Genomic DNA, 24,533 nt, shown 5'->3' on the forward strand with positions numbered 1-24,533 from the left:
GAATGCATGCTGAATTGGCACTGCTCCTTAAAATCTCCAATCTGAGGCAAATGGGATGCATGTGCACCTAGAATGGAGCATCCATAGGGACACTACTCAAAGAACATAAATTAGTGACTGTCTTTGAAAAGTTTGGTCTGGCATCATATAGGAACTCTGTGGCAGAGGCAGGGATAGAATCCAATTCTTCAAGGCAGCATTCATCTACCCTTAATCTTGAAACTGTCCTGTTCCTGCATTCTCCTGCCTCATTCACTACATACCTTCCAACTTCCACAATAAATGAGGCAAGGGCCTTATAGACAACAGACTCTTCCACTACAAAACCTTGATTCATGCTGCCAGCAGATCCATCTTGTGCACTGAATGAGGGTGGGGTCCAGTGGAAAAAATATGATATGATCATGCAATGATGTGTCATCATACATACAAAGGGGCCAAATTGCAACCTTAATTCTGGCATTTCCTAACAGGAGCGCTTGATGTTACAACTTTAAAAGAATGTTATTAATGTTGTTGTCCATGTTATTTTATAAAAAAAATTTAGTTTTTCTTTACAAAATGCAGATGCCTATGAGAAAGACTAATATAAAGAATTAGAATACATCTCCAGACATACAAAGCCTGAAAACAGAGAGGGGAAATTAATCTGAACTCACTTTTTATTTACTGTCTTGTCATTATACAACATAGGATGGAGAAGGGCAGGCAATAGGTTACTTTTTCAGTTATTTTATCAATTTAATTAAACATGATATGAATGCAAAACCCATAGTATAGCAAATTCATAATTTTCTTTATCCTCAATTTATATTACCATGTAAAAGAATTTAAATAGTTGCATACACTCAATTAACTGATGAGATTTTTTTCATGAATCACACTGGTCAATATTGTTGCATGACAAAGCCAGCACACTACTGCCCACGACAACCCAAGTGAACACATAGAAATAGAATAACAGCACATGTCAGACAACAGAGAAACGGCAACGTTATCAGCAATGTTGTTGTAGCCATGTTGGTCACAGGATATTAGAGCGACAAGGAGGGTGAGGTAATATCTTTTATTGGAGCTCTTCTTCGGGTCAGCTCTGTGTAGCTGGAAAACTTCTCCTTAACCAACAGAAGTTGCTCCAATAAAAGATATTACCTCACCAACCTTGTCTCTTTATTTTCAGCAATATCACATCACTGAGACACCAAGAAAGAAAAAAAAAATACTATGTCGTCTCAAGTAATGGTGACAGCGTAAGGAACGGCAGAGATGGCCCATACCTCTCACTATTTCTTTTGTTTCCTCCCCAACCGTAGGAGAAAATCATGCAGGCGAGATGGAGAAAGAGCCTAGCAGTTTCCTCACTTCAAGACTGCTCCTATTAGGGAAAGGAGGTTCCCAGAACCTGATCCTTTCCCATGCCTGCTCCTTGAGTTTTACACATGTGGTCTTTAACAATATCTCCATTAACAGTTTAAGATTAACAAATGAAATATTTTACCGGCAAGCAACACTGGGATTGGCATTCCTTGACAGAAGTAGTTCCACAGTCTTCAAAATCTGCTCCTCTGAAGCACGTGCAGTACATGCAGCCATTAATACAGTATATTGATCTGAATTGAAAATTACAATTGGAGGATTGTGATGTCAACAAATAACGTACTCCTTGTAACAATCTGAAGCAGAGTGTTTTTAATATTATTACATCTTTACAATAGTTCAGACAGATTCTCAAGTCTGATAAAGTATTTGATCTTTGGAAACAACTGAAAGATTTGAGAATATTCAGCTCAGTTAAGGTAAATTAAGCCATTAAGACAGATGAAACCACTCAGGAAGAGGAAGAAGAAGCAACTGAGGAAGACAATGAAATAGTAATTGAAGAGTAGGAAAAACCCAAGACCAAGCTTAAAAAAATAATCAGGTATATTAAGTGGTCTTATTTTCAAAGAACTGAACACTTTTAAGACATATAGGTGAATTTAAGTATAAGGAAAGGAAAAAATTGTCTTCTACAGAACAGTGGTTCTCAACAACAGGTATGTGTATTCCTGGGGGTACAGAGGTCTTCCAGGGGCTACATCAACTCATCTAGATACTTGCCTAGTTTTACAACAGGCTACATAAAAAGCACTAGCAAAGTCAGTACAAACAAAAATTTCATACAGAAAATGAGAAAGTAAGCAATTTTTCAGCAATAATGTGCTGTGACACTTTCGTATTTTTATGTCTGATTTTGTAAGCAAGTAGTTTTTAAGTGAGGTGAAACTTGGGGGGTACACAAGAGAAATCTGACTCCTGAAAAGGTGTAAAGTAGTCTGAAAAGGTTGAGAACCACTGCTATAGAAAGTATTTGAAAAGACTGAATTTTGAAACAAAGTAACTACACAAAATGAAATTTCCCACAAGTCATTTTTCAACTTCCATGAGCAGAAAGATAATGCAGTTGATTAATATATTGATCTTAGTAATGCATTTGACACACTGGTTGACAAAATCTTATTCAAAATGTATATAAATTAGATACCAACACTGACACATTGACTGAATGCAGGCAGGACTTTAAACAAAGGGCAATGATAAACCAATCAATTTTGGGGGGTGGTATCTAGAGGTGCATTGGAGAGATTAGTGTTGGGTATTTATTTAACATTCATAAGCTAAAAACTGAATTTTATTAACATGCTGATTCTAAATTTAGTTAACATATCTGGGAAAAATAATCTGAAATCAGAAATACAAATATTCAAAAGGAAGGAGAAAGCTGGAGAGCAATAATGCTGAGAGAGAGCTTGGAGCGATGGCTAGTCTAAAATTAGATAATGTGGCTGCAAAAAAGGCCAAAGCACTTTTGTGCCTCAAACACAGCTATCATGTCAGATCAAAGAATACATCAGTTTTAGGTGCCACTACACATAGAATACTACATTTAGTTCTAGGTACCTCATTACCTGAAAGATTGAAATCTTTCAATTATTCTGAAGATTGCAATATGATTATTAGGAGTAGGAGCCAGGGACTGACTTGTGAAGAATATAAGTAGGGCACTACCAAATTCACGGCCATGAACAACATGTCACGGACCGTGAAATCTGGTCTTTTACGTGCTTTTACCCTATACTATACAGATGTCACAGGAGAGACCACATTTCTCAAATTGGGGATCCTGACCCAAAAGGAAGTTGCAGGAGGGGTCGCAAGGTTATTTTAGGAGGGCTGCAGTATTGCCACTCTTACTTCTGCACTGCTTTCAGAGCTGGGTGGCCAGGGAGTGGTGGCTGCTGACTGAGGGCCCAGCTCTACAGGCAGCAACACAGAAGTAAGGGTGGCAATACCATACCATGCTATCCGTACTTCTGCACAGCTACTGGTGGCAGCTCTGCCTTCATAGCTGGACTCCTGGCCAGCAACAGCCGCTCTCCGGCTGCCCAGCTCTGAAGGCAGCGCCGCCGCCAGCAGCAGCGCAGAAGTAAAGGTAGCTGTACCACAATCCCCCTACAATAACCTTGCAATCCCCCAACAACTCCTTTTTGGGTCAGGCCCTCTACAATTACAACACCATGAAATTTCAGATTTAAATAGCTGAAATCATGAAATTTATGATTTTTAAAATCTTATGACTGTGAATTTGGTAGGGCCCAAAATATAAGAAAGCATCTCAACTTACTAAAGACAAACTGTGACAGGGAAGATAATTATTGATGCAAAATGCTTAAAATGTGGGTTTCACTCCTTTAGCATAATGTCAAATCATTTTCATAGTTCTGCATTTTTCATGTAAGAAACTTATAAAAGCAAACGTGAGACAATGGGTAAATATGATTTCATTCTAAGGGTAGTCTTCACTTAGTCTAGAGATATCATGCATAATACCCTCAATTCACACACCACTCCCCATGGACATCAATGACAGGTTTGCACTAAGATCAAAGGTAAAATAAGGCCTTTATGTAGTAATTAAACTTAAAATATAGTAAATGTATTCAGTACTTGTCTGTCACACTCAACATTACTCAGTGGGAAAATGATTATTTATATTACCATTGCATCTAGGAACCTTAGTCACAGAAAATATGCTTAACTTCAGGATCTCTACCATTTGATTCTCTTCCCCATCCTCTTCTGTCTGATATCTAGCTCCCTTCCTCCCTATGCATATCTGTATTCCCACATACACACCTCTTGGGCACCATTGTAATACTACTAAGATCAGCAATGAGAGCAAATTTTTACATTTAGTACCATCATTAGCCTTTATACTTAACAACCAATTAATAAATAGAAGTTGTGGAAGTTTTTTTTTAATCTTTCTGCAAGCTCAGGAAGATTTACATTCAGTTCACCATTGGATGGTTATCTTTGCAACTACTAGGGCTACAATCTATATGATAAGATTCCAGGAAAGTCACTCTTTGTGTCAATTGCCTAAAATATCTGCTGAGTCAGCATGAAGTGATGGGTGATTGAAAGCTATTTTTGTTCAAAGTATCAACAGAGTCTACCATCACTGGGTTTCACAGTCTGTTACCATTCAATTTTTAAGTTCTCAGCCATTTTGACTTTACAAATTACACCTGTACAATGTACAGCTACAGTAATGCATGTATTTATGCCATGCCAAGTGTCCTAGGCCACTGTAAGATCAGAGATAACTCAACCAATCACTACTCTTACGCTACAGCTAATTTGCATGCAGCAATTTCACTGGTTGTATGAGGAAGACTGCACAGATGTTGGATTACTTGGGCCCGACGTTAGCATTAAGTAAAATTGCAAGGTCTGAAGAATCTGAATGTGCCAGACAGGCAAATACAGCTGGTTGAAATTTTTTCATCAGAAAGATGTTGGTGTCTCCTCCCCATGGCCTTTTGACCAAAATGAAACTTTTTATTTTGGGGCAAAATGTTTCCTTTTTGATTAAGAGTTTCAAAATTGTGTGTCTTTTTGGTGAGGAAAAGACTTGCCAGTAAAAGAGCAAAGGAGAGAGACAAAAAAGTGAAAAAGTGTTTTTCCTCAGTGAAATGAAATTTCATCAAAAAACAAGTTCACGATGGTTTCAAAGAGAATGAAAGTTATTTTTCCACATTTTTTGCAAAAGCTACTTTTTTTTTTTTAAAACCAACTCTATAGGCCACATAAACATATCATGTAGATCTTGTTTTGAAACTACTGATCTAAAATATGCTGTTTGGCTAGGCAACAAATTAAAGTATTAAGGGGAAGAAAACTATTTGTAAGGTGCAATAATGTTATCGACTTAATACCAAAGAAAGAGAAACTATTTAGAGCAGCACAAAATGGCCTAACCAGAAATATAGGAACTGCTATACTGGATCAGACTAGTAGTCCATCTGAGTCCAATACCCTGTCCCTAATGGTGGCCACTTGCAGATATTTCAGAAGATATAAAAACTCTAAAATGGAGAGCTATGGAATAATCTTGCAACAGAAGACATTTCTTCCTAACCCCCATTAGTTAGCAGCTAGCTAATGCCTTAAAGTATGAGTAAATTCCAGCCATGCCCAACCATGTCCCTTCCACCAAGAGAAATGCAGGAGTTAGTGGTATAGAGACAGTTATGCCACTTGGTGTCATATGGAAATTCCCCCATGTAAATTTAAGTCCTCTTTGCACTACCAGAATGGCACAGAGCAGGATCTGGCTCACAGAAAAAAATCTGTTTTAATCAAAACATATACCAAGCTAAGCAGAAATTTTGGTAAAATTCATTAGGATATTGCATGCTGTAGTGTAAAAATAAGCTTTTTTTAAAAAAAAATATTCCTGTTGTCAGGATAACACTAGTTTATTTACTGAAATGATGTAACTACATGATTGCTAGAGCAGCTTTTCCAAACTGCACTTTATAATTATTTCCTTTTAAAGCCTGAAGCATATATTACCCCTCTTTACAAAAAAAGACTCACTCACAACCATCTGTTAGTGCATGTGATTGCCATTATCTGCCCACTAACTCCAATTCAAGTGACGTTCTACTGCAGTTCACTGAAATTCATCTGAGTTCAATTACTTAAAGGAGGAAGTTCGGTTTAAAACAAGATAGAAAGCGCACACACAGGATATTTTTGAAAACTTTCTTCATCGATATAATAACTGAAATACATTCCTGCAAAGAAAAAAAGATTCTTTAAGTGTCCCACACGTTGCTGTCTTCTACGATGTAGAAATGTCTTAATTTTGACTTCCATCAAGGTAAGAAAATGAGCTGTGTTGTAAGATTTCATATTGACTAGTAAACAAAGCCACTGAAAAACAAATCAGAGTCTGTTTCTTAGAAAGAAACAGCAATGAGTATACAGGAGTTATCAATTTTTTCTATATACTTGGGAAAATTTGTTATATAACAAATTTTCCCAAGTATATAGAACATTTTTTGGATTTTTCCAGATTATGTAAACCTTGATCATCCAATAATCAGATCACGCAAGATTAATTTGTCTCCAAAATTAATTTAGAAAACTAATTTATATTATGTATCACTAATTATTCAATTTTTACATGTTCCCGACAAGACATTTACCTGTACTGTACAATTTTTCTACAATATTTCCATTTACTCTGGTAATGGTAATACAGAGTGAGACTTTTTGATTTAAAATTTGACAACCTTCATTTTACTGGAATACCGTGCTGCATTTTTAGAAAAGTGAAAACATAACGAATGCACATTTATTTACATTGTACATATGATCACTAGTCCAATGGGACTTGCAGGCAACTGAGAGGAGACATTCTGACCTATGCGGCCAGATGGAAAGTGGGAGAAATGAGGATCATTATCTTCAGAAGGGACAGGAGAGCATTTCTATTAGTAGTTAAACTATAGAGACCCTGTCTTCAAACATTTATAAAGCATTTAACATAACAGGGGCCCAATCCTAATAGGTGGCTCTGGGTATTGCCATAATATACATATTTAATAAATGAATTAAATTATTTAATTACACAACAGTGTCCTGTAATTTAGGCAAAATATTTCCCCCCTACTCCATTTCTTACAGGATATAAGAAAAAGGCAGTAATTGAGGTCAGCACAGTTCTAGCAATACAATTTAACTTGCATTTACTGTAGAATTAGTCAAGGGGAGCACAATACATTAAGATTTGTTTAAACAAAATTAAACCCAAAATTTTGTGAGTGATGGTGTGGTAGACTATTTTAAAATTTTTCTACAATCTTGATTACAGTCTCCAGATTATGAAGCCAAGTTTAGGACCTAGTCTACTTGACAGTGACCCTTTCTTTTTTCCTGAATATTTAAGAGATGACATAAATAGGAGAAAGTGTACTAGTCAGAATCAACTGTAACTTCTAATTTGATTCACAAGTATCTTACCCTTATCAAAGCTTGCATTAGCACCTCTGTCCAGAAGGATACGAACTAATTCCACATTAGCAACACTAGCAGCATACATCAGGGGAGTCCATCCAAACTGAAAACTAGATTCTACGTTCACACCTGTCAAAACGTTAAAAAATTTACAAAGATAAATATGTATTTTAGAACTCCAACTCCAATACACACAGTAATGTAAATATTTAACTGTTTTCTCTAATGTCTTTATATCTATTCCTAGGGAGAGGAAGTGCTTTGTTCCTATTTTTATCTTCTTCGATCAATTAAAAGACTCCATCTCTGCTTGGAACTCTGGAAACAAATTCCACAACTGAATATCAAGAAGCCTGATTCTTAACTCATCAAAACCAAACCACCATAACATTTCAAACATGATCCCAGAGACAAAAAGATTTTAGAAAGGCTAGCAACACACAATTGCAGCAAACTTATTCATTATCGCAGCTGTGCCCAGATTTATCTTCTCCACTTAAATAACGCAGTGATTCCCACTAATAATAAAAAGATGATGATGATTTTTGGTTTTGCTTCATGAATTGGACTTTGTGTGGGAGGTCACAAAACAGAAAGTAGGCTGTGTCTAGCAACAGTGAGAGGAGCAAGTAATTCCACCCTAGCTGGTTGCTAGGGTTTTCATGATTTAGAACTCCCCTACACCGGCCCCTTCTGATCTCTGTCTGCTTTTGCTTTAGCATAAGCTACCTTAGCATTTAGTACTACCTAATTAAGGTCTCTAGAGGAAAAAACAAGATTTAACCACAACACCCAGATGTGGTTCTAGACTAATGATTTCCCATGCACAAGAAAAAAATATTACCCAACTGTAATTCTGATGCTCTAAAACCATCATTTATGCAAGTTTCTGACTGTTCAGTCTTTCCCTCTTAGCATAAAACTTGTGTTATTTTCCTATTTAAGATTTTGACCCTGGAGGGGAGCTGGGCAAAGCACAAGCCTGGCCCTGTATCTGGCTACTACATATAACTTCCTGACAAACTGAAATGCTACCTTCTGAACATTCCAGTCAGGTCTTGCAACTGTCCAGGAGACGCTCTCAGGACAAACTTAATATAAGATGATCAACAAAAGATTTTAAAAGTGCCTCAGAAAAATATTTTAAAAATAAGGTGCAAGAGAAGAATTCCTCAAAAAGTAATTTTCAAACCCCAAGAAGAATCAGGAAGGGAGTGGGAATGCTCAAACCCCAGTATTGCTGAAACTTGTAGGGTGGTGTAGACAGGAAGGGACACAGCTGGTCAGGGTGGATTTGATTTAAATCACGATTTAAATCACTAGTCAGGAAGACTCGATTTAATCATGGATTTCTACATAAAACTGCATTCTTGTTGGTTGTTATAACCTTAATACATATTCTTCACAATTCAGAGACAGATGAGCCCAAACTGGGCCTCTCTTACGGCCTGCTACCATTATAGGTTTTCCCTTCTAGTGAGAGAATGGTATGGTAGGTCTCAAATCAGTGAAGGCTATACTCAGAAAGACCTCAAGACTTCTGGAATATACTGCTCAAACAGTTTCACTTTTGTTTCTACTGTCTGTCCCGCCCTTCTCACATTTATCTCCATACTTCTTCTCCTTGTCCAGATCTATTCCGCCCCCAACAATCTTCTATTCATTGAACTTTTTGAAACTTTGCACTTTTAGAGAGCAGTAAGGAATTGACTGTGTACACAAATTTGCAGAGGGACAATAAGGCTGAGGTCTGTTATTTCTCACCTCTATAAATTATTTATTTAAAACCATTTTTTGCCGTTGACAAGCATATTATCTCTGGAGACACAAATCCACAGTTTGAGAACGGCAAAACTAAGCATCTCTGATGGTATCTTCTAGACTTAGCACTGAGTCCCATTGGGTAGATAGAAAGATTAACCTAAATAATCTATACAGAAACCCCTGGAATCGCATAAGATTGGATCCCTAATCCATGAACTATTGGAACGCATTTACAAAACTTTTCTTAAACATTACATGAATATATTGTCTCATACTGTAGAATTAGAACTTATAATCCCTATTCCATGATGAGATATCTTTGAGCTATAATGTATCTTAATTAAAACTATCTTTAGATAAAATGCTTTTTGAGGAAAAAAATCTATCAAAAAATCCGATTTAAATAAAAAAAATCTGATTTAATTTTTTTTTAAATCATTGATTTTTATCCACTCTGCAGCTGGTCAGTCTTCCCTCACTGCCAGCTCAAAAAGTGGAATTAAATTACCTAATTAGTGATGTGTTACGATCAATAATACCAGGGTCTATCAACCTCTTCACGTCTGTACCCTCTGAATCAACAGTAGTGCCTGGTTTATTTAAGTGAGGGAGGCACTACCAGTTCAGTCTGGCCAGTGTCTGGCCAAGGAAGGCCATGTCCTCTTGTGTGGGGGTCTTTCCCTTTCTGGAAATGGTGAAAGGTGGCACAGAAACAAGGGACTGCTACTGGAGTGCAAGACAGAGCTGTAGGGGGTGCAGAAACTTATACCACTTTGACTGAGCCACCTCACGGTACACCTTACTGTACAGCCACTGCAAGGAAGCTTTGATTTGCCATTAAGGTAGCTAGAAACTGGAGAGAGAAGAGAAAAACTCCTAACAGACATCTTGGGACAAAGCTACATTTGTCTAACAGCTGCATGAGAAACAGACCATTATTGGGGTGGGGACTCCCAGAAAAAGAAACAAAACTGGACAACTGTTGTATGGAATTACACAAATCAAAGAAAATGGAGCCAGTTCGGAAGCCTACAACAGTCACAGGAACCCATTAGGAAAAGTAAGGAAATACGGTATGGCTGGGATGGTGATCTAATCTGAATGCTGAATTAGACCTAGATTATGAAGAACCAAGATGCTTGACGTATACTATTAAAAGGGTAAGAACCGTGAATCTTGTAATCTTAAAGGCAAATTGTTTCATGCTCTTACCAGAGACAGAAAGCAAAGAGGATGAGGTACAGGAATGAAAAAATGAGGACTGGTTTCAAGATACTGTACACTATTAACAAAAAACATGTTTAGATCTTGGCAGCACTTTTAACTCAGAAGGTATGTCTACACAGCAGCTGGGAGATGTAATTCCGAGTACAAGCAGACATACGCATGCTAGTTCTGCTTGAGTTAGTGCCTAAAAAAAACAAGTGTGGCCGTGACAGCATCAGGAGCAGCTTGGGCAAGCCATCTGAGTATGTACCCAGGTATAGTCAGCTACATTGGTTCCAAATAATTTGAGTTCTTTTAATAATACAGTTGTGCACATAGCTGGCCTATGTAACCAAGCAATCTTATCACCTTTCAGATCCCTTCCATATCACTGTTCCACTCATATCTTGTTTCAAACTGGAATAAGCTCTTTCGAGCAAGGACTGTGTCTTCATATCTTTGTGCTGCTAGCACAATTGGATCCTCATAGGGCCTGTCATAAATATAAAGGGAAAGGTAACCACCTTTCTGTATACAGTGCTATAAAATCCCTCCTGGCCAGAGGCAAAACCCTTTCACCGGTAAAGGGTTAAGAAGCTAAGATAACCTCGCTGGCACCTGACCCAAAATGACCAAGGAGGGGACAAGATACTTTCAAATCTTGGGTGGGGGGGGCGGGGGACAAAGGGTTTGTCTGTCTGTGTGATGCTTTTCCCGGGAACAGATCAGGAATGCAGCCTTACAACTCCTGTTAAGTTAGTAAGTAATCTAGCTAGGAATGCGTTAGATTTCCTTTTGTTTAATGGCTGGTAAAATAAGCTGTGCTGGATGGAATGTATATTCCTGTTTTTGTGTCTTTTTGGTAACTTACGGTTTTGCCTAGAGGGATTCTCTATGTTTTGAATCTGATTACCCTGTAAGGTATTTACCATCCTGATTTTACAGAGGTGATTCTTTTACCTTTTCTTTAATTAAAATTCTTCTTTTAAAAACCTGATTGATTTTTCATTGTTCTTAAGATCCAAGGGTTTGGGTCCGTGTTCACCTGTACAAATTGGTGAGGATTCTTATCAAGCCCTCCCCAGGAAAGGGAGTGTAGGGCTTGGGGGGATATTTTGGGGGAAGATGTCTCCAAGTGGGCTCTTTCCCTGTTCTTTGTTTAAAACGCTTGGTGGTGGCAGCATACGGTTCATGGACAAGGCAAAGTTTGTACCTTGGGGAAGTTTTTAACCTAAACTGGTAAGAATAAGCTTAGGGGGTCTTTCATGCAGGTCCCCACATCTGTATCCTAGAGTTCAGAGTGGGGAAGGAAACTTGACAGGGCCTTTAGGTGCTACTTCAGTATAAAAAAACAAACACTACCTCTATTGAAATTATACTCTGAGGCTCCATGAAATAAATAAATAAATTTACCTACCATTATGGAAAGTTTTCACTGTGCAATCTGCATATACAGTGGACTGCAAGATGGCCACCAAGAATAACGGCAGGGTTCACTTTCTTTGAGGCCAAACTCACAATTCTTACAAGTATCAGAGGGGTAGCCATGTTAGTCTGGATCTGTGAAAGCGGCACAGAGTCCTGTGGCATCTTATAGACTAACAGACGTATTGGAGCATAAGCTTTCATGGGTGAATACCTACTTCTTCAGATGCAATTCTTACAAGGCAACTAAGACAAGCATTTTGAAGACTAGTACCAGCATTTATTTACAGTTAAATTCTTCTAGTTTTCTACCTCTGTCCCTCCCGCCTCACTCCACTGTATATATCACTGGCTAGAGCTAGACAATGAAACTTAACCAAGAGATAAACAGAATGGAAGCAGAGCAAGACAGAAAGGTGGCACAGCAAAATTTGGTATGGAAACAGGCAACTGGGGGTATGCGGAAGAGAAACATCAAGAGAGGATGGTATGGCAATACCGGGGAAAAGAAATGTAGGAAAAACAACAATACACACTGCTCTAACCACTAGAAGGAATGTCAAAACCTGTTGCAGAGATGTGACTTGCAGTCGATTACAACAACATATGAGTAAGGTAGAGTCTATATTTTTTAAGGTAAAGTCTACATTTTCCTGGTAGAAAATGACATGAAGTCCCTCATCCCTCTGCAGTGATGTAAGTCCCTTTAGACTCAACTCTTGGTTTTACTGGGAACTACACAGGGCCATCCCTAGATATTTTGGAGCCCTAAGCAGCCCCCCCGGAGGGGGGAGGAGAGCGGCTGGCCCCAGGCCTTTGCGGGGGGGGGGAGCAGGAGCAAACTTGGGGAGCAGGGGGGAAACTGCCCCCCAGCACGAGCCAGCGGAGTGGTGCGAGTTGGGGCCGGGTTGCTCCACTTCCTGACACCCAGTGAGTGCAAGGCAGGCCCAACCCCACACTCATGGGGCGGCGGGAAGTGGAGTGACCCAGCCCACTCCGCTCTGCTCCCCTGGCTCCCAGCCTTGGGACTTGGGGGGAAGGGGCAACCGCCCCCGCAGCAGTCACCGGTGGTGCGGCTGGGAGCCAGCGGAGCAAAGTGGACTGGGGCCGGGTCAGTCCACTTCCCGCCACCCAGGAAGGGACATTGCCCAGGGGAAGGGGTGGCGTGGATGTGGGGCTGGGGCAGAGCAGGGGCGGGAAGAGGTGGGGCTGGGGCGGAGCAGGAGCCATGGGGAAGAGGCAGGGAAGGGCAGCTTTCCAGGGCGGTTCAGCCAGCTGGGGGATCAGGCTGGCTGCTGGAGCAGCACGCAGCTGCATAGGGCACCAGGAAATTTGGGGCAATTTGGTGCCCCAAATTTTCTGGTGCCTTACACACGTGCATAGTTTGCGTCTGGGTAAGGACAGCCCTGGAACTACAGCATTCCAGAATCTCCAGCCAAATGCTGTCTCTGCCGAGTAGTGCAGACCTGACCATGTTGCTGCTTTACACATTCAAACAGCTTGGTCATGTGGTTTGTCTGTCCTATATATTGCTATCACTATGATAAGAAGGGTGTTTAACAGCCAATGATGAGGATATTTGTTTTACAGCATTCAATACTGTGCAAAATACCTTACAAAGAATCATACTAATCCTTCTCAAAAGGTTTTACAAGCTATATAAACAAAAATGGGACCAAAAAAAAAAAAAGAATGGAGACTGGCATGCAAGAAGCAGAGGGAGAAGGGATTACTGCACATCATATGGAACCTGTGACTTCTGCAATGTTTTCTCCTTTTAATATTCCTTTTTAGACCCATATCCTTCTCTTTTCTCTAGTCCTCTCACAGACCGCAGCCCTGATTTAATACGGCTATTAAATGCTTAGGTCTAATTAACCCCTACACATTAGCAAACTTTTATCATGTTATCCTTCACAAAGTTACCCACAAGTCAATCTTTTAACATACAAAACAGCTGAGAGAGTTAGAACTACTGACTCCTAAAGAAGGAAAGGTGGGCCCTCCATAGCACCTTACAGCTGCTCCTGCTGCTGTGTGCCTCCTGAAGGAAGCCAGGGACAACTTTAAGGGCTACTCCCTAGGAAATGCTTTAGGCTTTAATCTACATGGCCTCAACAGCCCCTCTCCCTAGACTGCTGTGTACTCTAGGGATCCTTCTTATGGAAAACAAAGACTTCCCACTTTTATGCTATATGTACACAATTTCTCATCCATCTTGCAACTCAGGTACAAAACCAAACCTTTCCTTTGCCCTTTTAATGCAACTGTTTTCAGTGCTTATTATGTCCAGGTTGTGCCAGAGGTTTTTCTTTAACTAGCTGGATTCTAGCAATATAAAGATAAAGATCTGTGATTCACCTCCAAAGGCAATACTTGGCATAAAAGTACCTTCCTTATCTCTGTGAACAGAAGAGAATGCTGCTAGAGGAGCAGCGTATTGCCCAAATATTCTGTTGGCTTATCTTACTACCAACAGGAAAGCTACTTTTGTAGACAGAAAATGAGATCTGAAGTTCCAAAGGTGAATGAGGTAACGCTTGAAGAACTAAGGTCAAGTTCCACGTACAGACTCTTTTCCCCAACAGATTCAAGTTACTTGACACCTATGAAAATCAAGAGGATGTACAGATTTTTTTGGCCCATTCCTAAAATAAACTTTAGCACACAGTCTGTTCATATTCAGACTCAGTTAATTTGTCCTGTAAGAATTCAAAGATACAAGTCACTGGTGGATTTATATGACTTATTTCTCTGAGAGAGCAACAGTGCTCAAAACAATCGTATCCCTGCAGACTCTGTCAATGTGCAGTGTCTCCCCCATAATTAACCAGATATTAATAATTATTTCTGAACATAATTTCTCTCTCAGCAGCAATGCAGAAACACCAAGATCTAGCCCAAGTCTAACAAGAATTTTTGGATTCAGTAGGTCTTCATTGTTGAAGAACAGAAGAGAGTACTAAAAACTGAATTAACTCAGAATTTAGCCTTATTGGCCACTGCAGAGTTGGCAGAGCAATCAATTTTTTCCATCTTTGTGGATGAGAGAGAAAATGGGGCAAGAAGGCAAACAGGAATTATAAAGACCACTCAAGTCTGTGGTCTAGATCTCATGAAAAGAATCTTATTTGAAATAAATTGTGATGATAAATGCCTAATTTTGAAGTTCTCAAAAGATGCTACCATCATCTTTAAAACCTTTTTTTTCTTCTTTTCAGTACCCAAGGAATCAAGTATAGCCCCAAAAACTGTTCTGAGCACAGAAGAAACAGAGCTAATTCTCTCTCTTAATACCCCAAGTTGGTGTTTTCACTGTATTTACACACTTTTTTATTCACCCTATTTACATACATTTCTAAGGTAACTTTCTCCATAGCATCTATGCAGTTAACTGCATCAGAATGAAAAAATGCACTTTACATAAAAGACCAATTAGTTGCCTGTTCCCTTATCTACTCACTTCCCCTGCCAACACAGAATTTTACCCTAGAGTATGACAATGTGATAGCCACAGAATTCCCTTAACCCCTATGTTACATCAACACCTCCAAAACCCTTTGGGTGGATTATTTCCTTACTGAAAAATATGCTAATTCTCCATCACTTTGCCAGATTTGCTTCTGAGGCAAAATTAACATTTAGATTATATGTAATTTCTCATGGGCTGCTCTAGTTTGTGACATGGACTGCAGTGGCTCCCAGAGCAGTCCAGAGTTTGGCTCAAAGCTGTCATTGCCCCGCTTACTTCCCTCCTCAGGCTTCACCTTGGGAGTATGCCTCTATCAAGTTCTACTAAGCAATTCTGGTTGGATTTTCAAAGGGGCAACAAAGTTACCTCTATGACCCCAGAACCAACTCCTCACCAAATTGAATTACTGCTCTTATACTATAGCTCTTCAAAGAAACTGATGAACAAATTTAACATTGTCCAGACTACTTCCTCACCTCCCATTGAACCCATTCTCAGAAACAGCCATACTGTTTTTGCTAAAAACTTCAGAAAAGAATTCAGCCTGTGGCAGAGAGCAACATCAAAAATTTCAGACTGAATGGTTAAAGTTTGCCAAAGTTATAAGCCACTAAAAACAGAGGCTTATAATGTAAAACATTAGGCAACCTTAACTGTATAGGCACCACTCACAGTCAGCTCCACCTATCAATAAAGAAAGCTTTGACACAAAGCATGAGGTCACAAACATTTCATACACAGTGATGTTAATTTGCTTCACCCTTTTAAACAACCAATTTTGCAATAGTGTTTTACTTAAAATGAATGCACTTCATACTGTGGTCAAGAAATTGGCAGTTTTTATTTTCAGAAGAGCAAGATACATCACTCAGTTTAATATCTGGAAAAAAAAAACGCCCCAAGTTTGCCAACAAGCTACAATTTTCCAGAAATTATACTAATTTTCTCAGAACAGAAACTCCTTTCTGCTATACTCCAGCTTTGTGTTGAAGCACAATTTTCTGAAGATCACCACGAGGCAGGTTAATTTATCCGTGTAGCTCATGACTGACCACTCTAACTGCCCTGGGTGCTGCAATAAAGGATCCAATCCCCGAATACTGGATTAATGGAAATATTTTCTAAGTGAGGAAGCCATTTTAAAATCAAATTAGTATTTTTAAGCAGAATTTGTAACAGTGAAAAACATCACACAAGTTGATTAAAGATTTAGACCTCTTAGAATCAGACAATCTAGCAATCTGAAACTACTGTTGCCAGGACAGCCCAAGAGGCAAACCAAAGGCACAATAACGCTGGTGGAGTAGGTATAAAAAAACTGAAAAGCAAGAACCACTGAATTCCACCCTCAATTTAAACCTCCTCCCTGCAAATTTACAATATATTGTTTGCAAACCTAGTATACTCTTTTTAAAAAATATGAAGAGAACAAAATGTAAGGAGGTAGAGGATACTATACAGCATGCTTAATATATTCCATCTGAAAGAAAACCTTACCAATGAATCAAGAACTCTGAACATCGGAGCTATGCTACACAATGTTATTCCTGGCAAATTAATGACTTTGTGGCAATGCTGGATGGTGATCCACTCATAAGGAGACAGTGATTCTGTAATTACATTTTGAATAAATATAGAGTCTCTACTGTTTTACAAATGTTTGATTACACATACACAGGCTTAGCAATACTCCTTTGAAATTAGAAATTTAGAAGGCCTTCAAATTACATTTTCCCAAATTCAGTAAATTTAAGTTAAGTTTACAATCCACTTTTCTCACCTGAATTTAAAAGTTCTTCAATCATGGACACATCCCCAGAAGTCAAAGCTTTCTTTAATGTTTCATCCTTGTCTTCTAACTGTATTTTTTTACTAAATTGCTAAATAGGCAAGAAAATAAAATCAGAGCCCGGTTACTTCATAATAAACATTTTTTCTACTCAACGTTCAACATGCTTTTGAAGGCACAGTGGGGAAGGAAGTAGAAGAAAAATCATTGTTTTCTTTCCTCTATCTTGGTCTGAATAATTGCCAGGATTTGTTTAGGTTCTACTATAATTTACTGATAAGGACAATGTAAGAGAAAGTTACAGCACAGAAAGGAAAATAATTTACATACAGTTCTACACCGAAACAAGTGTGCCTGTAAAAATGGCACTTTTTTATTCAATAGATCTGCTCTCCTAGCACATTCCACCAAACTGGCTTACCTTATTAAAAAATGAGATTTTTACGAACCAACACAGTTCTTGGAGAGGTAGATTTATTTTCTTGCTTGCACAAGAGAATTGATAATTCCTATAGCAAGGCTACCCATTCCCAAAAGCGATTTTGAGTCCAAGGCCGGCAGTACCGCCTAGAGACAATACTCCTGACTGTGTCGACCAATGGCAAGAATCAATGGCCACCTTGCCTAGTGGTGGGATTCAGCACCTACATCACCCAATGGCAAGAGTCAGCAGCCAAGGATAGGGGAACTCAGGCTTCCCTGCTCCACTGGATTCCAACCCAGAGCCCAAAGAAACAATAATTTACATTGTACAATCTAGGAGACAGGCGCTCCATGCCTAGTCCCTGGGCCACTTCCTACCGCGGCTTCAGATCATCTGCCTGTCTGACTTGTGGTTCCCTTTGGAGTTCCTGTCTGTGGCGGTTCAGCGTCCACAACCCCTGTGGCTGAAAAGTCTCTGGCGGAGTGACCATAAGGCCTGGTCCCAGCCTTTGGGAACCTCAGTGGCTTCTCTGCAGGAGACTGTAGACCCATCTGCTCTCCTGCTCAGTTAACCCAAACTGAGTTGAATGCTCCCTTCCCAGCAGGGGCGACGGGGCATGGCTTTCTGTGTCCAGAGCAACCCGTTAACCCTTGTCTCATCAGTGTGGGGCTCATACACCCTGTCACACCCATGAAAGCCTAATCAGTTACACTTGCATACACAACAGAATCCAAGGCCAGTGCAGTTGAATAGATATAATTAAAGCAGTTTTTGGCCACAAACTATTACTGGAAGTGCTGGCAGAATACTAGGGTGGAACAGAATCATTAATATTTCATTATTGTTTGTTTCCAGTCACAGCATGAGATAAATGTCACCTAAACTCTGCATTTCCCAGTTTTCTAACATTCATTATTCCTTACAAGAATATTAGAAACACAGCCTGACCTGATAATTAGGCTTGGAAGGATTAGATATTTATTGGTTAATGTTGATTTTACCGTATACACAAACCAACAAACAATATTTCCAATAATAATCATCAAAATTTTCAGATAGGTAATTCCCAACTGAACATTCAAATAGATAAAAACAGAAAAAAAAATGCTTAAAAATAAACACTGATCTTATGCGTTGAAATTTAAAAAAATCAAACGCTGCAAAGCGAATGCATAATTCACTCAGTAATACCTGCAATAAGCTCACTAAACAGTGATAAACTAGAGTATATCTTTAGAAGGACATCCAATCTTGATTTAAAGACTGCAGAAGATGAAGAAACTAGCAATCCCTGTTAAACTGTTCAATGAAAGGTTACCATAATGGTGAAAAGCTTGCATCCAATTTCCAGTTTCAAATTCCAGCCGAAGTCTGTCTGGTAGCCTAAAGAGCCTTCTATTAGAGCTCTTCTCTCCCTTATCAGTATTTATACACTGATCAAGTCACCTTTTAACTTTCACTTCCAGGAACACAATCAATTTAGTTTATTAAGTCCCTCATGTTTCCATGTCTCAAATCTTTAAACTCCTTTCTGAAACGTCTCCAATATTCAACATTCTTACTAAAAGTGCAGACACCAAAACATAATATTTAAGTAGTGGTCTCACCATATACAGAGGCAAGATCACCTCATTACTCCTACTATATAGCCTCAATCCCAACATTTGCGTTTGGAAATGTACACTCTTACATTAATAGCACAGAAGTTGATCCAATAAAAGATATTACATCACCCATCTTATCTCATTAAGAGCATAAGGCACTTTGCAGCCACATCCTTACATCTACAATATAAAGATTTTTTCTATGAAAATCAGGGTGGACTGATTTAAATTACCAAGTGGAAAGCCTTCATTTCCATCATCAATTTTAATCAAGTTTTCCATTTGTACTGCAGTTATTGTCTAAAGAAAGATACCCTCTTATTGGTTCATATAACTACTAAAATATGTTGATTTACAAAAAAAAAAAGAGCTTGATATTTTCAGATTCTTATTAATTATACATTTTAGTATGTTAGACAATGGTAAGTGATATATTGCTTATCTACTAGATAATAAACTTTTTGCTCATGATTTGTGTGAAGCTGCATTATGATAGTAATTAGAATTTAATTAAATACACAAAATATCATAAAATTTGTATTAAACAGAACAAGCCCATAATTCAATACATAACCTACCATACCATATTTATGAAGCTTGACCTCAAGAGTTAGATTTTTTCCCAATTTCTTTCTTTCATAGCAAAGCAGCCTTTAACTCAAAGTTTTTGATAGAGGCTCGTGAATTCAGTGCATTTATTTTTCATTCAAATGTTTTAAGAGATAAGGTTAGGCCTTACATTTTGTATTAAAATCAGACTTCAATTTAAACAAGTTCATTTTTAAGCAAGAAAAAACTTTATAATTTAAAAAACAAAACAAAAAAAGTCATTTTTAATTTTTTCAAAAAAGCATGGATTTTTATCCACCTTCACGTAAATTAAACATCAGCAATATTTTCAATGGTTCCCCGATGTTGCCATTATTAGTCATCAAATTTTCAGTTGGACTTGGTATCAAAGGTCTTCAGAAAGGACTTAATTGCTGAGAAAGTAGTGGCTCTGTGAGATAGTTCAGGAAAGGTGTTCTGTGCATAAGGAATGGTACAGAAAAAAGCACATAGGCAGTAGTGAAAGAAGATGACAGAGGACGTGTCAAATCTGATACTGTTAGTAGAGCAGGAGGGACTGGTGAGGGGCTCAACAAAAAAGCTTCTGGATTGATCTGAATGATGAGGCTAAACACGCATTTTCAACCCACTAGTGTTGAAGCCTCTTTATTACACAGCAACATGAGAAGAATCCAAGTAGCCAGTGATAGTGAGAAAACTTAGTGCATGATATGAATTCACAATATTTAATCAATGGCTTACTCCACCTCTCAGCTAGTCAGGGCACAAAAAGCAAACCATTAAACTGGTCACCCATATTGCAAAGTCTAAACAACAGAAACTCACATCAGTAGCCCACAGATTAGCAATTTTGTTCATTCAAAACATTTACTGAATCCTGAAAATGGTCCCAATTCAGCAAAGCATTTACGCAGGTGCTTATTTCCATGCCTATTCAAAGTACTTAAGCAGATGCCCCACTGAAGTTAATGTCACAAAGTCCCTTTTCAGAGTAGATTAAAACTTTTAAGTCTGAATCCTGTAAAACACAGGAATCTTAAAAATACTAATTTGCTAGGAGCAGCCAGAAGACTACAAGACCCCAGAACTATAATATTCAGTTCAATTGTGGTGAAACTCCAATGCAAAACTGATGTAATTGAGTGGAATTTTTCCTCCCCATCATTACAAACGCACGTTTGTCAACACAGTGATATGTCCTGGCTGCTCCTAAAATCATTTTGGTACATGAACAATTTACGCTTTATTTAAATAAAAACAAAATTAGAAATAAGAAGCTATAAGAAGTTGTATTTCTTATGAATACCTAATATTCTAAAACAGAAATATGATTTTTTTCGGTATTATCTTAAAACTTCCTATGGTCACTAATTCAACTGGAAACTTTTGTGTGGATTCAGTATCAGGCTGTGAGAGTATTTAACACTTAGCTATACAGCATGCTGCACTTCCAAAGCCACATACAAATAATGTACAAACAAGGCAGAAACGCGAGGGGGAGGGGAGGGAGGAAATACGGGGGGGGGGAGTGGAGGGGTACATCCCCAGCCACATCCCCGTTGACAGATGGCCAACGTGACCCAGAGGGTGGATGACTTATGGGCTCTGCTGGATCAGCACAGGTCACACATGGGATGCTGCGGCTGCTCAGAGGTTGTCCCCAGCGCTGGTACCACGGTAGGACTCTATAGTGAAGCAGGGCCCACATCACACCCAGCGAGCCATGTGTGCAGCAGCGGTGCAGCCCACTAGGTTGCCAGATGTCCGGTTTTCAACCAGAATGCCCAGCCGAAAAGGGACACTGGCAGCTCCGGTCAGCACCGCTGACTGGGCCGTTAAAAGTCTGGTCGGCAGTGCAGCGGGCCTAAGGCAGGCTCCCTATCTGCCCTGGCTCCGCGCAGTTCCCGGAAGTGGCCGGCATGTCCCTGTGGCTCCTTGGCGCAGGGGCAGCCAGGGAAGTTCTGCCCTGAGCACCGTCTCCACAGGTCCAATTGGCCAGGAACCAGGGCCTATAGGAGCTGCAGGGGCAACGCCTGCAGGCGAGGATAGCATGTAGAGCCCCTTGGCCAACCCTGCACCTAGAGCAGGGGTGGGCAAACTACAGCCTGGATCCAGCCCACGAGCCGTTTCAAGCCGGCCCAAGAGCTCTCACTGGGGAGTGGGATCTGGGGCTTGCCCCGCTCCGGCGCTCCAGCTGGGGTTCACGGTCAGAGGCCGCACCACGTGGCTCCTGGAAGCCCCAGCGTGGCCCCGCTCCAGTGCTCCAGCTGGGGCACAGGTCGGGGGCCGCACCACATGGCTCCTGGAAGTTGTCGCATGGCTGCACTCTGGCTATGACTGCCAATGGCCCCTCCAGTGCTCCAATGGGAGCTACAGGGGCGGTGCCTGTGGATGGGACAGCACACAGAGCCGCCTGGCCACGCCTCCGTGTAGGAGGCGGAGAAGGGACATGCCACTACTTCCGGGAGCCGCTTGAAGTAAGCGTTGCTCAGAGCCTGCACCCCTGAACCTCTTGCCACGTCCCAACCCTCCTGCCCCCACCCTGATCCCCCTCCCACCCTCCAAACCCCTCGATCCCAGCCCAAAGCACCCTCCTACACCCCAAACTCCTCATCCCCAGCCCCACCCTAGAACCTGCACCCCCAGCCAGAGCCTTCACCCCCTCCCACAGCCCAACCCCAATTTTGTCAGCATTCATGGCCCGCCATACAATTTCAATTCCCAGATGTGGCCAAAAGTTTGCCCCCCCCTGGCCTAGGGACTGCAGGGACATATGGGCCAGTTCCAGGAGCTGCCAGAGATAAGGGCCACCCCTCATCCCTGGCCCCACCCCAGAGCCTGCACCCCCAGGCGGAGCCCGCACCCCCCTCCCACACCTGAACCCCCTGCCCCAGCCCAGTGAAAATGAGCGAGTGAGGGTGGGGGACAGTGAGCGATGCAGTCAGCGGGGGCGGAGCCCCGGAGAAAGGGAGACGAGGGGGTGGGGTCTCGGGGAGGGGCGGGGCCGCAGTGGGGGGGGGGGATAAAGGGGGCTCAGTTTTCTGCAATGGGGCAGTTGGCAACCCTAGGCCCAAGTGATGAGCGCCGAGCACGCGGGCCAGGCCCAGAGCCCCCGCAACCCAGCCAGGCCCCCAGCACCGCCGCCGCCTGCCTGGCAGAGCGGCGGGAGCCCGGGGGCGCCCCCACCTGCGGCTCCTCCTGCACGAACCCGATGACCCAGCGGTCCTCGTCGCTGTCGCTGCTCTCGCCTCCCCCGGCCACCGCCAGCGAGCGGGAAGCCCCCGGCATGGCCGCCGCGCGCCCGCACTGCGCCCGCGGAGCCCCCGGCACCCCAGCCTCGTTTCCACTCCCCGCCGCCAGAGCGGGAAAGCGTCTCACGTGGGAAGCCGCTGCGGGTCACGTGGCTGCGCGGCGGGGCCCTGGGGGACGGTGAGGGGAGCGTGTGCTCCGCCCCTGTCCGCGCGTCTCCCCGCGAGCCCCGCCGCGCGGGTCCCCGGGACCGGGCTGGGGGAGGGACCCCGCAGGCGGGTCTGGAAGTTGACTCATAAACTGGCATTTCAGGACTGGGGTTTTAAATTTTTCTTAAGGCAGCATAAATCCCTGTCTGGAGCAGAAGGGGGCTCGTGAAAGACCCTGAACAGGGTCCGATCGATTTCAGTAGGCACTGGTGTTTTCTGCTAGTGCCTCTGGGACAGACATGACACCCCTTGAAACGTGATGGCTGCTACTTACAGAGTGGGAATAAGTAAACCCCGTAGTCCAGTCTGCTCTCGAAACAAGGGTCAAGCGTTGTCCTGGATGGAAAACTTTGAAGTAACACAGCAGTGGCATAGAAAGGAGTGCTGAGGAGTCACCATTATTATGATCTCCTTTTACCATCACTAAATTCACAAAGCTGTTTACAAAACAAATTAGGAACCCAATCCCACATTCCTTACCCAAGGAAAACCACTATTTGATGTCAATGTGAGATTTGGCTAGGTAAGGAGTGAAGAATTTGGCCCTAAATCTAGTAAAAGTGTGCACTACCTGTGGACCAATGGCCAAATGCACCTGATGAGTCATAAAATGTGGCCCTGCCTACTGCTTAGTTTCTTACTTCATCTAAAGCGTGAAGATAAGATCAAATGTAATTTTTTATTGCTAGTGATTCTAAAAGACAGCAACTGTTATTAATCTGTCAGAATAGTTATAGGTAATAAATATTATAGTTGTGTGCATTACTTTGTTAATGTTAGGAACCTTTAGGAAACGGATAGATAATGAGACAGTAAATACTATAATACCACTATGTAAATCCATGGATGGTCCCCACGTTGAATACTGTGTGCAGTTATGGTTGCCCCATCTCAAAAAAGATTTATGAGAATTGGAAAAAGCACAGAGAAGGGTAACAAAAATGAAGAGGAGGTAAAAATAATCTCTTCCATATTAAGATTAGTCTCTGGATTAAGTTTAGAAGCGTGAGCAACCAGGGTGATGTCGTGGTGGGAGTCTGCTATAGACCACCAGACCAGGGGAATGAGGTGGACGAGGCTTTCTTCCGCCAACTCGCAGAAGCTACTAGATTGCATGCTCTGGTTCTCATGGGCGACTTCAATCATCCTGATATCTGCTGGGAGAGCAATACAGCGGTGCACAGACAATCCAGGAAGTTTTTGGAAACTGTAGGGGACAATTTCGTGGTGCAAGTGCTGGAGGAACCAACTAGGGGCGGAGATCTTCTTGACCCGCTGCTCACAAACCGGGAAGAATTAGTAGGGGAAGCAGAAGTGGATGGGAACCTGGGCGGCAGTGACCATGAGATGGTCAAGTTCAGGATTCTGACACAAGGAAGAAAGGAAAGCAGCAGAATACGGACACTGGACTTCAGAAAAGCAGACTTTGACTCCCTCCGGGAACTGATGGGCAGGATCCCCTGGGAGAATA

General features: G+C 41.3%; 1 protein-coding gene across 3 annotated transcripts in view; it reads right to left on the minus strand.

Annotated features, from left to right (window-relative positions):
• ASZ1 (ankyrin repeat, SAM and basic leucine zipper domain containing 1) overlaps window positions 1–23,011 on the minus strand; it is a 107,975-nt gene extending 84,964 nt beyond the window's left edge. The window contains exons 1-4 of one of the 3 annotated variants that reach the window (XM_037888920.2): window positions 22,791–23,011; window positions 16,998–17,097; window positions 7,357–7,479; window positions 1,499–1,610 (exon numbers count right to left, since the gene is read on the minus strand). In XM_037888920.2, coding sequence (XP_037744848.1) covers window positions 1,499–1,610; window positions 7,357–7,479; window positions 16,998–17,097; window positions 22,791–22,892 — 437 coding nt within the window. In that variant the 5' untranslated portion in view covers window positions 22,893–23,011. Of the gene's footprint in view, window positions 1–1,498; window positions 1,611–7,356; window positions 7,480–16,997; window positions 17,098–22,790 lie in introns of those variants that run through there. The other 2 variants (XM_043549945.1, XM_043549949.1) reach the window with 2 other exon arrangements.
• Window positions 23,012–24,533: the final 1,522 nt, after the last annotated feature.

This window comes from Chelonia mydas, chromosome 1 (assembly GCF_015237465.2).
Source record: "Chelonia mydas isolate rCheMyd1 chromosome 1, rCheMyd1.pri.v2, whole genome shotgun sequence".
Lineage (NCBI taxonomy): Eukaryota > Metazoa > Chordata > Testudines > Cheloniidae > Chelonia > Chelonia mydas.